At 43.0% G+C, this 14,858-nt stretch overlaps 1 protein-coding gene across 1 annotated transcript in view; it reads right to left on the bottom strand.

The window, feature by feature from the left end:
* Positions 1–1,687: 1,687 nt before the first annotated feature.
* LOC311108614 (SAM and SH3 domain-containing protein 1-like) overlaps positions 1,688–14,858 on the bottom strand; it is a gene marked incomplete at its 5' end in the record, with an annotated part of 269,415 nt that continues 256,244 nt past the window's right edge. Inside the window, 3 exons of the mRNA XM_084151280.1 lie at positions 1,688–4,445; positions 4,660–4,791; positions 8,993–10,095. Coding sequence (XP_084007406.1) covers positions 4,185–4,445; positions 4,660–4,791; positions 8,993–10,095 — 1,496 coding nt within the window. The 3' untranslated portion in view covers positions 1,688–4,184. The remainder of the gene's footprint in view (positions 4,446–4,659; positions 4,792–8,992; positions 10,096–14,858) is intronic.

Here is a 14,858-nt window from a genome sequence, read left to right on the forward strand (position 1 = left end):
CACGATGAATCGGAAGGACATTTACTCTTACAGGGTGCCAAAAATAATTATATTAGAGCCACACCCCTAATAGGCCACGCCTCCTGAAAATACCCTATGGATTACATTAAAAAAGACCCAACTGCTGGGTCAACCCAACTGATGGTTAAACAATAAAATCATGGTTAAATTAACCTATGTTTGGGTAATCCAAACAACCCAACATGTTGGGTTATTCACTCAACCCAACTGGCTGGGTCAAAATAACCCAGCGTGTGTTCTGTACAATATTGTTTTTAACCCAGCATTTTTTAGAGTGCAGTCACTGAAGGTCACTCAATTAGCCCACGTGAGCAAAACATTTTGAGATTGGTAAATTAGTCTACCCAGCTATCCAAACTTGTAGTAATCACGGCCAAATTACAGATTGGGCACGAAGAGCACTTGTCCAGGGGCCCTGACCTCCAGGGGGCCCGTATTGATTTTGTTAGTCAATCTCACTCAGATATAATATTAACATGGCATAAATCATGTCAAAATGTGTAGAATTGCAGGAAATTAACTCACTTTTAGTGGTAGCAGCTGTATTGTAGTCATAGCAATGGTCTCTATGTGAAACATTCTAACCAAAGCCATGGGTATAAACACAGATATATAATCTCATTCTATGTCTATGAGTATAAAGAGTAAATGTGTTCTGGAACCTGTGTGCTTTCCTTTATTACGCATTGAGAGAGACGGGCACTGTGTCGTTCCAAACCAGGCACAACCAGACACAACAGAATGTATTTTATTTCAAACCCCTGGTTGGAAGCTAAAGTGCCTTGCCAAAAGTATTCATCCCTCTTGGCGTTTTTCCTATTTTGTTGCATTACAACCTGTAATTTAAATTGATTTTAATTTGGATTTCATGTAATGGACATACACAAAATAGTCCAAATTGGTGACATGAAATGGAAAAAATAACTTGTTTCTAAAAATTCTCAAAAATAAATAACGGAAAAGTGGTGCATTGCATATCTATTCACCCCCTTTGCTATGAAGCCCCTAAATAAGATCTGGTGCAACCAATTACCTTCAGAAGTCACATAATTAGTTAAATAAAGTCCACCTGTGTGCAATCTAAGTGTCACATGATATCAGTATATATATATATACACCTGTTCTGAAAAGCCCTAGAGTCTGCAACACCACTAAGCAAGGGGCACCACCAAGCAAGCGGCACCACCAAGACTAAGGAGCTCTCCAAACAGGTCAGGGACAAAGTTGTGGAGAAGTACAGATCAGGGTTGGGTTATAAAAAAAATATCTGAAACTTCTGGAGAGGGCATGAACCCATTGCGCCAGTCAGACATCGATGCCAGGCAGGTCAAAAGTAAATCAGTTTTCTTCCCTCTTCAAGCTGCAGAGAAATGAAATCAGCCTCTGTTCTTATTCAACAGACTGAGCCCGTGTAGGATCCAGAGTTTTAATCAAATCCAGTCTGGTAATGTATTACCTGTTATTGTATTCTGAGACATATTATCCACACATAAAATGAAGTTTAATATAATGAAGAAATTCTGCGAGCAGCGGATAACATGTGGTGCACAGTAGGGAAACAGTCCAATAACTTACTGCCCACACCTCACATCAGACAGAAGAGGTGTGTGTGTGTGTGTGTGTGTGTGTGTGTAAGTGTAAGTGTATACAGACACAGGGTGGCAAGAAAGAGTTTTTATTATATTTCAGAATGACAAATAGTTTGACAATTTTTTTGTTTCAATACACAAGCAAATCTTTATAGACAATCATTAGCTAGTTGAAACCAAATAAAATCATTTGTACACTTATATTTTACAATACACACTGTAGCTTTTCACTAACTAAAGCAATATGCAGGAAGGTATTGCTATTTGTATAGTACAGCTAATTATTACAGTTGATATGAAAAGCCCCAAAAATAAGTTATTTAAATACCAAATTACATATAAAGAATGTGCAACTCTTGTTAATCATTTCATTTATGTAATTACGATTTTTTGTAAGACTGCAAAAACAAATTGGAAGTTAAGTCATTGGAACAGGTTAATTCATGAATGATTATTAATTACATTTGTACATTGACTTGGCATTGGGAACTCAATACTAAGAAAACTATATACCAGTATAACCCATTCAAACCCTTTACCTTACCTGAAAACAAATTCTGCTTATGGACTTAAAGACAACTTTACTAATTTTGCGTGTATTTTATAATTTACTTTCTAAAGTGCATTTTACAGTGACAATATTTTTTCTTTACAAAAAACATCTTCAATGTTAGGTATTTTTGTTTCTTGAAAAACTCCCCCTACCAGTACAAACCTGAAGCACCACTATGATTGAAGAGAAAAGGCATCAAACTTCTATCGAGTGTCCACTGCAAAAGCATCCACCTATGTTACACCACTGTGTCAAACTTTTATTTTTTTAAACCCGAGAGCTAGGGATAATTGTTTGCAATATGAAGTACTTCACACAACTAGAATGACATTACGTGGGTGGATCCACTCACACCAAGCTTGGACTAGGAATCCACTACAAGGGACTCACAGGTCTGGTCTGCTTTTTCAGTGAATGGGGATTCAGTAGATTCCTACAGAGGTGAGGTGACCATCTCCCATTATCATCTGTCCTCCCTGACTGTGTCTCTCTCTTAGAACGTGGTGCTGTGGCTGGCTGTTGAACATGGGACACTGTTTAAATCAGACTTCCTGTGGATTAACATATGTGCTTAACAAGAAAAACACCTATTGAGCTATGTGGCTGCTAATGTGTGTGTGTACATACAGAATTATCACTTTGATCTCATACATCTGCCGGCAGCTAATCGTGTGTGTGTGTGTGTGTGTGTGTGTGTGTGTGTGTGTGTGTGTGTGTGTGTGTGTGTGTGTGTCTGCTACTAACAATCACCGTCATTACAAGCCTTTGCACATTCAAAACATATAGGCCTGGTGAGGCTTTGACACAATCAAGCCTTAGTCAAAGAGAATGTAGATAGGGGTTGAAATGCCAATTTATAATGCTGAGTACATGAATAGATATTTATCTAACTGTTTTCTTTACATAATGGTAAGGCAACTTAAAATGAGCTTGTTTAGATATATGGAGAAGATATTGTCTGCAAAGAAAAGCTGATCTCCCATGGAAGATTATTAGAGCGGTACTGTGTAGAGAGCCTTGCTGTAAGGACCTACATATTGGAGGAATACATGCAACCAAGATATGTTTTGAAATCTGCAATATAAACTGATGTCGACATCTGTCTGACTGTCTCTTACATTAACTGAGATGGCCTGAAGACATTTCAGACCTTGACATTCCACAAAGCAGACAAACAAATACTTATTGAACACATACTGTAAAAACACCTTGAAATTAGAATATATGGTACGGTATATTACAAAAACACTATAGTATGATAGAAAATAAGGATTTGAAATCCCAATACAACAGCATTGTTTACTTATTTCATGTTTTGTGTTATGTTTTAGTTGATTAACTGCAAGAAAACCCATTCTCCAAAGTCTTGCTATAGCATTTGGCAATGGGATTAACAACAAAGGTGAAACGCACATTGAAAGAAATTGCTTTGGCCAAGCTACATATTCTTATTATGCTCCAGTGCTTTTGTCTCGCACAAGAGATTAAAATTAAGCACTTATTAAACACAGGTCAAAACATTGATAAACCGTCTTTTATACCTTTATAAAAAGTCAAACTACAAAAAAAAGTGTGCTATTTTCCTTAAAGGCAGTACGTCTCAGTCTTGTGTTATAAGACTGGGGAGGATGTTTCAGAATGGAAACAGTCCCACTCAGAGAGAGAGAGAGTCTACAGTCAGTTTTAAAGGCATCTGATAACTGTTCACGGCAGTCTGAACAGTCTCACCGTAAACATCTGAAAGAGAGGAATAGAAAGAGAAATAGATCGATAAAGACATGGGGGAATAAGAACAGGTTTTCTGCTCCTAAGTCTCAGGTTTGGACTGGGCTGCAACTACAACCCGTCCAGTCAAAATCCTCAATAGGTGTTGAAAGCTGTGCCGTGGTCACTTGCACAGTTATTCCGTTCTGCATTTATTTGCAACTGTGCTTCAGTCTCAACTTTGTCAACTGAGCAGACAGCCATGACATAGCCGTTCAACTGTCCTAGTTTCACCTGCATTGGTTCCACTGTCACAGTTACGACTGTGCGTCTCTGGGTGCGCTGACCAATCGGGCTTCGCTGACCAGTCTACGGGCATGCCTCTCGTCCCGCACCCCCGCCTCCCACACGCCGCTCTCCGTGAGAGATGACACATGCCCCAACGTGTCATATCCTGCCTTCTCCAGGGGCGTGGCGTACATGGGCAGGCCGATGGACACCAGCCAATCAGAGACGGTGCTCATGTGACCCGGGGAGAGAGGCTTCCTGCACATCTCTGTTAAACCTCCAAACGGGATCTGAGGAATACAGGTAAAAACATTCAGGAATTTTGTGTAATAATAAATTATAATAAAAATGATAATACATAAAACATAGTAATGACACCTTAAACGTGTCATCTGAAAATAACAGGCCCCATCATTGCCCTGGTGACCATGTAGCTAAATGCTTATTGAATCTGTCCAATAAAGCCTAGCAGACAGACAGATAGTGGTGCAGTACAGTACTCACAGCCATGCGGTGCTGCTTGCGGAGCTGCTTGACGCGAACCTGGTCTATGGCGCGGGCCACATCTTTCACTGGCTGCTCCAGGTCTTCACTGTAGCGCTGCACAAGGGGCTGGGGGATACCACACCTTCCATGCTGGATGGAGGGAGAAATGGAGAGAGACAGAGGGAGAGAAACTGGGGATGAGTGAGGATAGTGACACACAGACACACGTATACACACACACACACACACACACACACACAAACGTGCGCACATGCAAACACACTCAAAACATATTGGCATGGAAACTCATGCACATTGGGAGATGTGGTTTTCATTGCCACCATACTGATGGAGAAAGAGAGACCCTCTACCTGGGGGCACAACAACTCACACTTATCTACTAAAACCCCAAACCATGAAAACTCTAAGTAACCATGACCTGGAGTAAACCTGGAGTACATCTGGGTTGCTACGCAGGGAAACATTAAATCCATATTTGAAAGAAACAGGGGAATCTCTCCTGTATAGGCCCAGATAAGACAAGCCAATCAGAAACCATAGTGACTTCGTTCTCTCTCTCCGTTTCAATAAATATATCTGTTAGCCCCTGTCAAGACCATAAAGTCATAGACCAAAACACAAGATGCAGTGAGACCAAAACCCTACTCTGCACATTTATTGACTACAGTCAACCTAAACCTCTACAAGAACCGCATGTTTTAGAACAGCTCAGAGACTAGGGATGAAGTAGGAGCTAGCTCCTACTTATTTTTTTATTTGCTAATTTGAACATTATGAGGCTGGAGAGGCCCAGTTTCTGTCTGTTTATGAGAGAATGAAGCAGACTAATAATGTGAAATAACGAGTCAAAACACTGGCAAACTGACGAGCCCATTGGCTGGGAGATAAATTCATATTTAAAGGATAGACCGCTGAGGGAGAGTAATGTTTTAAGAAAACTGTCTCAAAAAGGAGAGAGACAGAGACACACAAATGATGCGGGAGATCCCATAACATGTCATAAGTAGATTAGACTAGCCAATGGTTGATTACTATGCATGAAGAGAGAATACAAGGGAATTCTGTGGGGAAAAACTTTGAAAACATCTCTCTCAAAACGCTCCAGACCCCTGGAGTCATGGTTAGTGTCCAGCCAGTCTCCAGCCAGTCCAGGACAACCCAGCCAAACTGGACCGGAGGCCACCTAGAGTGGAGGAATAGAGAGATGCAGGGGTGTATGTTGATGTGGACACAGCCAAGTGTCCTGTCTGACCCTAGCATAGCCCTACTCCCAACACTACACCCCTAGTGTTCGGAGAGTGACACTGCACTGCAGCATTAATCCTCATTTGTAAGGGTTGATGTGAGGTGTGACCCAGGTGCGGTGCAGGATAGTAGGCAGTAAGCAAAGATGGTGAAACAAGGATCTTTACTGGTGGTCCCAAAGCCAGGATACAAAATAACGGACTTATCACGTAAAAATAAAGGAGGCGCAAATTGGTCTCCAAAAACAGGCTGACTGAAAACAACAATGGAACAGGGAGAACACTTCTCAAGTACCGTCTCGTGATCAGACACTGATTCGTACTGCTTGACACAAGAAACTAGCAGAGAAAACTGAGCAAGGGAACACAGGGAAGTGAACACAGGGAAGTGAGGGCATAAATACACAGGTGAACAGATAGACCCAGGTGGCGATTTGGAGTGCGGGACCTGGGGAAGAGGTGAGGACTGGTAGGTGGTCTGGGACGGTGGTTTGGGCTGATGAGTGGTCGGTGGAGACCGGAACAGGATGGGGGCGGAGCCTCCCTCCAGGATGAGCCTCCCCGTGGACCAGTCTATCCGGGGTTTGAAGGCGACCAGCCAGGGGTGCCTCTCGAGCCCGGGTCCGGAACTCCACAGAGTAGTCCGCCACCGAACGGTCACCCTGTCGACAGGCCGCGAGCCGCCTCCTAGCCTCGTGCCCCGACACCACCCGAGAGGTGTCGAACACCTTGCGTAGCTCCCGGGTGAATTGGTAGGAGTCGGAGCACGCCGGAGTTTGGCTCTCCCACTCCGCGTAAAAAAAATTTGCACATGAAAATGAAATGGGTTTCCATGGCCGAGCAGCCACACACCAGCCTAAGATCACCATGTGGAATGCCAAGCATCAGCTGGAGTGGTGTAAAGCTCACCTCCATTAGACTCTAGAGTAGTGGAAACGCGTTCTCTGGAGTGATAAATCATGCTTCACCATCTGGCAGTCCGACGGACAAATCTGGATTTGGCGGATGCCAGGAGAACGCTACCTGCCCCAATGCATAGTGCCAACTGTAAAGTTTGGTGGAGGAGGAATAATGGTCTGGGACTGTTTTTCAAGGTTCGGGCTAGGCCCCTTAGTTCCAGTGAAGGGAAATCTTAACGCTACAGCATACAATGACATTGTAGACGATTCTGTGCTTTCAACTTTGTGGCAACAGTTTGGGGAAAGCCCTTTCCTGTTTCAGCATGACAATGCCCCCGTGCACAAAGCGATTCATTGGGATTAATTGGAATGCCGAATGCGAGCCAGGCCTGTACGACGAGCAAGTGTCCACATACTTTTGGTCATGTAGTGTATTTCTCACCCCGGCCCCAGCCCAGCCCAGCCCAGCCTCAGAGCCTGTCTGTGGTTAACCTGGCAGAGATGGAGCTCCATATTAAAGAGCAGGGCTCGGTGTGTGTGTGTTTGTGTGTGTGTGCACAACTCGGGCTCTGGCATGGTGTATGAGTGTTTAATAACCTCAACCCGCCTGCCTTCACTGAGTTTCAGCCCCGTAAACTTAACAGGCTATCACTCGTCTGCCCACAGAAGATTTTCCCCTGTCATTGTCAAGCTGTTAGTGTCTCTCTCTCTCTCTCTCTCTCTCTCTCTCTCTCTCTCTCTCTCTCTCTCTCTCTCTCTCTCTCTCTCCCTCCCTCTCCCTCTCCCTCTCCCTCTCCCTCTCCCTCTCCCTCTCCCTCCCTCCCTCCCTCCCCCCCCGTATGGTCCACTGCTATTGTTGGCAGGAAGCGGGTGCCATTTGACAGGATACAGGGTCCAGTCTGGTTATGTCTGAGTCCAGTAGCCTAATGCACATTACAACACAGAATCAAAAGGCCTTGACGGCCAGGAGACAAAAACACAACATAACGCTTCTAATAATGTATTTATTGACCTCATTTACTGGACTCCTTTTCTGACTTATAATGTACTTTCTCACACAGAGTTAGTGGGAAAGTCCTCATCACTTGTGACCCAATCTGCACCGTTTATTAAAGTGCTTTCTTTCATTTGTACGGGTGTAAGATTATCTACATTTTATTTATTTATTTAACCTTTATTTTATCAGGGAGTCATACTGAGAACAATGTCTCTTTAACAGATGAGCCCTGAATTACAGAAATGACAGAAAATCTAAATATAAATACAAGATGCAAGCAGAAAGAAAAATACGGTCATAAAAAACAAACACATTAATCAGTAATAAGGTCCTCAATCAGCTTTCTGAATTTCCCTAGAAGCACCAAAACATCAAATCTAAGAACATTTTGACGATTGTTCCACAAAATAGGTGCAAGAAAACTAAAAGCTGATTTACCTAACTCAGTAGAGACCAAAGGAATTTCCAGAGTTAGCCATCCCTGAGACTGGGTGTGGTAACTCATAAGTCTAAAGTTTATTAATGATGTTAGTTACAGTGGGAATTTTGTAAAAGGGCGTTATACATGAAAACATAGCAATGTATCAACCTACGTGACATCAAAGAGGACCAACCAACTTTCTGGTAGAGAATGCAGTAATGAGTACTAAAACTGTCACCCATAATAAAGTGCAGTGCGCTATGATAAACTGCATCTAACGGCTTTAATGAAGTGGCAGCTGTGTTCATATAGATGATGTCGCCATAGTCTTGGACCGATAGGAACGTCAATGGAATAATCGGCTTTCTACTATTTAGCGAGAGGCAGGATCTATTTCTATAGCAGAAGGCCATTTTCATTCTCAGCTTCTTAACTAACTCATCAATATGCCTTTTCAAAGACAGCTTTTCATCTATCCTTCTGATTGACAAATATCTAATGCCCAGATATTTATAAGCACGGACATGATCAATACGGACACCATCCAAAATGCATATTTTTAATGCACTCTAGAGAACAAAATATACTATAATGAACATATAATGAAGCATACCCACATCCATGTGTGTGCTATATAACCCCCCCAATCTCACTCACACCTTGAGCGAGTGTGAGTGAGATTTAGGAGGTGGTGGATGGGTGTGTGTGTGTATTCTACACAGTAATAACAGGTACATAATCATGGTAGCAGGTTGTGGTGGTAACTGACCTTGTCTGAGTAGGGTTCCTCTGTGAGGTCAATGCCCTCGGCCTCCAGTCTCTGCTCCAGCACATTGTGGAGATCAACGGCCGTCTTAACATGGGACACCTTCCTGGCCACCGTCATCTTGCCACCACCCCCCTGGATCTGAGCCTGAGGGCAGGCCGACTCGGGCAGGTCAGACAGCCAGGGAGGGGGCACGGCTGGGGGGGTGCCTGGTTCCTCTGGCTCTGGAGAGGCAGTGGCGGTGGAGGCAGGGGAGGCTGGAGTAGGGCTGGCTGGAGAGGGGGAGGCAGGGGTACTAGAGGCCTTACTGGGGAGGGCTGGAGCCCTGGGACTGGGGTTGCTGATGACAGGGCTGGGGGGATGAGAGTTTGTGGGGGTGGAGGTATAGGAATGAGTGGGGGAGGAGAGGACAAGAGAGGGGTGGCGCATCCCATTGGCTAGGCGCTCCTTGGACTTCTTGATTGGAACAGGAGGGGGCACTGGGGGCTTTTTGGGGTGAGTCCGGATGCTCCTCTCCCCCAGCTGGGGTTCAGGAGGGCTGGAGATCGGGTTGGGCAGGCTCTCCTGGGGCTGGGGGAGCAAGGCGATGGGACAGGGTGGTCTGAGGGGCAGCTGGGAGGGTACAGGGGGGAGGTCAGAATGCCATTTAGGGCTCACAGCACTCCCCCAATTCTGAGCCGGTGGTGAACCCCCATCTCCATGAGCCTGAAGGCCCTTCACCGGGCTGCTGGTGCCCAACTTGGAGCCACCATTAGCGGGCTTGGCCTCCTGGTCCTTCTTCTGGTCGAAGGCCTGTTCCCAGTGGAGGTCCCCCAGGGAGTGAGATCTCTTCCAGGCCTGGGGGCCGGTGGCCTCCGGTGGCCCGTCCAGGTCCTCACAGCTGAGACTGGCCGGCATGGGGGTCTGGCGGGGGCCCTTCCTCAGCCCCAGCATGCTGAAGCCCCTCAAGGTGGGCTTGAGGAAGAAGTGCTTGGTGAAGTTGACTGTGCGCTCCATCTTGCTCTGCTGCAGTGCCTCAGTGGACTGGGTCATGGGAAGGGTGGGGTAGTCTGGGGACTGGAGGCCCGCAGAGGAGTGGATGGAGCGAGATGTCTTCCTGCTCTTGCCTGAAACACAGTGAACAACATATCCCTCTTCATTCTAGAGCTGGGACCGGTTACATAAACATATCCCGACATTGACTTCAAAACGATAGCGACAGAACACTAACAGAGACCTGATACTGAGGTGTACTGTATGTATTGGATAATGGATTTCATATCACTATGGGTGCTGTGCTGTTTGTACTGCGTTTCGATTATCACTATCAGTTGTGAATGTGAACTTCCTCTAAGAGGACATGTGAATCTGAAACAACCCTGTTCACACACAGAGCTTCACTCTCTATCTCACTATGTATGGCCTTAGATCAGAAGGTTGATAATATTTAAGAGTACAGTTGGACACAGTGACATTAGGTTATCTGTCAGTAGAAAGCATGAAAACAGCACCGCTTTTCCAACTGCATGCTAGAAATGCATGTCATATTGTACATTCTACTTACACCGCATGCTTATGTAGGTATGACATACAATACTGTAGCTGAGACAAAACTAGCCTGTGTAACGTTCAACTAGCCAGAGTAACGTGCACAACAACAAGAAAATTCTATTTTTAGTGATGATAGCCTTATAAATGCAATGCTGCACTCGTAATACAATTTCAGACACATAACATCAGTATAGTACGTCTCAAAAAACACATTACAATAACAGAAGACTAGGGGCCAATTTACCATCATGGCTTATTAGAGCAACATGAAGACGTGTCTAGAAGAGCACTAGATGCCATATGGCAAGTCTCATTTAATAATGAATAGTGAAATTATATCATACACAATTTTCATCATACACATCACACACATCAGTAATCTTTATCTCTATTAATTTGGAGAGCAGTAAAAGATTGATGCAGATTGAAGTCAGTCTGATGTTTTTAAAGTTGATGTGCTGTTTCATTGGGCTTGTTATTGCCAATTTTCCCTACAAAGATGTCTGATATTTGGCCTAGCTAACCACCATCCCAGGCTAGCTTCCAATCATTTGTTTAATAAAGATATTTTGGATTTCCTATCAGGGCATAAGATAGAAGTATTGACACCAGAGTCAGATGTCTGCTTTTCAAAAGAAATCAATGCTCAAACACTCCACTACACACAACTATTCTTAAAAAACAGACACTCAGTAATCAATCTAAATGTTGCTGATTCTTTGTGATGGTGGTACATCAGTTGTGATGAATACTGTACATTAGCTAAATGGACTTAATTTCTCTAGTATGATTACTAGTATGATCTAGTATGGTCACAATGTGATTATATTTCACCCTGCTGGTCATCTATGAAGGTTTGAAGAATGATTCATCTTTAAGAGTGATCTGGCCTTAATGGCCATGCACTCTTATAATCTCCACCCGGCACAGCCAGAAGAGGGCTGGCCACCCCTCGGAGCCTGGTTCCTCTCTAGGTTTCTTCCTAGGTTTCTGCCTTTCTAAAGAGTTTTTGCTAGCAACTGTGCTTCTACATCTGTATTGCTTGCTCTTTGGGGTATCTGTATAAGCACTTTGTGATGCAAAAAGGGCTTTATAAAATACATTTGATTGATTGATTGATGAGGATGCAAAGTGGATCACAGTTATGTAACAGTTATGCTCGGAAGACCATGTCCAATATACACTGAGTGTACAAAACATTAGGAACACCTTCCTAATACTGAGTTGCACCCCCTTTTGCCCTCAGAACAGCCTCAATTCATCTGGGCATGGACTTTACAAGATGTCGAAAGCGTTCCACAGGAATGCTGGATGTCCTTAGGGTGGTCGATCATTTGTGAAACTGTTGAGCGTGAAAAACTCAACAGCGTTGCAGTTCTTGACACACTCAAACCGGTGCGTCTGGCACCTACTACCATACCCCATTCAAAAGCAATTAAAAATGTTGTCTTGCCCATTCACCCTCTGAACGGCATATATACACAATTCATGTCTCAATTGTCTTAAGGCTTTAAAATCCTTCTTAACCTGTCTCCTCCCGTTCATCTACACTGATTGAAGTGGATTTAAGAGGTGACATCATTAAGGGATCATAGCTTTCACCTGGATTCACTTGGTCAGTATTTGTCATGGAAAGAGCAGGTGTTCCTAATGTTTTGTATACTCAGTGTATATCTATGTTCATAATCGTGAATGTTGCCCAAGTACTATAAGCAGAATGTACAGCAATTTACAAGGCAGTAGATAGCATTGAGTGCTGCACTTTACCATATTACCGGTCAGTAATCAAGATGGGACAAGACCAGATCCTGAACAACTAGTACAGTTGATTTTTGTGTCAGACACGCAAAATATACTTTTATAACAGACATACCCCTACCCATCTTCACAACAACTTTGTCAATATGATTTGACCATGATAATTGACCATCCAATGTTATACCTAGTAGTTGAATTTCCTCGAATTGCTCAATGGTCACACCCTTTATGCACAACTCCAGTTGAGGTTTAGGTCTTAGAGAATGTTTGGAACTAAATACAATGCTTTTAGTTTTTAGATTCATTTAAGACCAGTTTATTATTAATCACCCATTCTGATACTGACTGTAGCTCCTTATTTAGAATTTCAGTGAGCTCACTGGCTTTGGGTGCTGACATGTAGAGTATGGAACCGTGATGGCTGGTGGTACTTAAAATGGGGAATAAATGAAATGGTCTCAAACACATCAAACACCTTGTTTTCTATGTGTTTGATACCATTCCATACACTCCATTCCATTCATTATTATGAGCTGTCCTCCCCTCACCAGCCTCCACTGGTGTGGAATCATCCGCATTCATAGTCATTCTAGCTTGGTGTAAAGAATAGAGAAGAGTAACGGCCCAAGGCAACTGCCCTGAGGGACACCGCACTGTACATACCTGATGTTAGAGAAGCTTCCATTGAAGAACACTCTCTCTGGGTTCTATTTGATAAATAACTCTCCAACCATGTGATGGCAGGTGATATAAAGCCATAGCAAGTGAATTTCTTCAATAACAATTTATGATCAATAACATCAAAGGCTGCACTGAAATCTAACAATACAGCTCCAACTATTATCTTATTATCCATTTATTTTAACCAATCATCAGTCATCTGAGTCAGTGCAGTACAAGTTGAGTGCCCTTTTCTATATGCATGTTGAAAATATTTTTATCTGAAAAATAGCATTGTATTTGGTCAAACACAATTCTCTCCATCAGTTTACTAAGAACAGGCAGCAAACTGATTGGGCGGCTGTTAGAGCCAGCAAAGGGTACTTTACTATTTTTAGGAAGTGGAATTGCTTACTTCCACGCCTGTGGACACACACACTCATTTAGGCTTTGGTTAAATATATACCACATAGGGGTGGCAATACAGTCTGCTACCATTCTCAATAGTTGTCTATACCTGGTGGCTTATCATTATTGATGGATAACAATAGTTTGTTCACCTCTCCCACACTAACTTGACCAAAACAGAAATAATTTTCTTTCATTTTTAGACCTTTTATACAAAAATATGTTGGTTCACTTTTCAATGTTGTCATTTCACTTCTGAGTTTTTCCACTTGAAATTATTGGCAATATAGAAAGGTTATAAATGGCCCACCACCTTCAATGAATGATGGAGATGAATTGGATTTCCAATGTGTCTTATGTCATTTATTTTGGTTTGGTAATATAATTTCTTATTTTTGTTAAGTTTAGTCACAATATTTCTCAATTTACAGTATGTCAACCAATCACCTGAGCAGCCTGACTTGTTTGCCAACTCTTTTGCAAACGTATTCTAACCATAACATTTTTTTTCAATTCATCATCAATCCAAGGGGATTTAATAGTTCTCACTGATCATTTCTTAACAGGTGCATGTGTAAAAAGGGTGGTTATGTTTCCACTTGACACTGCAGAACAAAGTAACAGCATTGCTTCCGTCCCTCTCCTCGCCCCAACCTGGGCTTGAACCAGGGACCCTCTGCACACATTGACAACAGTCACCCTCGAAGCATCGTTACCTATCGATCCACAAAATCCACGTCCCTTGCAGAGCAAGGGAAACAACTACTTCAAGGTCTCGGAGCGAGTGACGTCACCGATTGAAACGCTACTAGCGCGCACCTCTAACTAGCTAGCCATTTCACACCGGTTACACATGCTTGTCAACAATAAGATATTAATAATTTTACAAATACTTCCAGTGATGCATCTGGATTCACGTCGTCATACACATCAGACCAACATCATTTTTTTACATCTTCAACAAAAGAGTCCTGAAAAAACATTCTGTATGAAATTCCCTTAGGCCCAACCTTTGGCACTTTGGCTTTCCTTGTTATTGCCACAATGTTATTGCCACAATGTTTGGAGCAAAGCTCTGGGATGGCGAGATTAAGGGATGTATAAAGTCATAATGTATGTATGTAGGAGGATGGTTGAGAGAGTTCTGGCTGTAGTAGAGAATGTATGAGGCAGAATAATGCAGATTGGTTTGGCAGGGCGAATGTGTAGAGACACAATGAGATACATTTATTAAAATGCAGAATGTACACTGAATGTTATGTAGCTAATGGTGAGTGTTAACGACTGAGATGGAGAAATGAGAGACACAAAGAAAGAAGGAAGACACGTTAAATAAAGCAAGCAGGTCAGAGTAACTTCCATCACAGAAGTGGTTTATTCCACAACTAAAATCCCTACTGTGGCAGATTGCACATCTTTCAGAACCCTTATGACACACACACATAGAGCAGAACAGAGAGCAACCAGAGAGAGAACCCACTGGGCAAAACAGTGGTTGAATCAACGTTGTTTC

Source organism: Coregonus lavaretus (genome assembly GCF_964263955.1).
Source record: "Coregonus lavaretus genome assembly, chromosome: 33".
In the NCBI taxonomy this organism is placed as follows: domain Eukaryota; kingdom Metazoa; phylum Chordata; class Actinopteri; order Salmoniformes; family Salmonidae; genus Coregonus; species Coregonus lavaretus.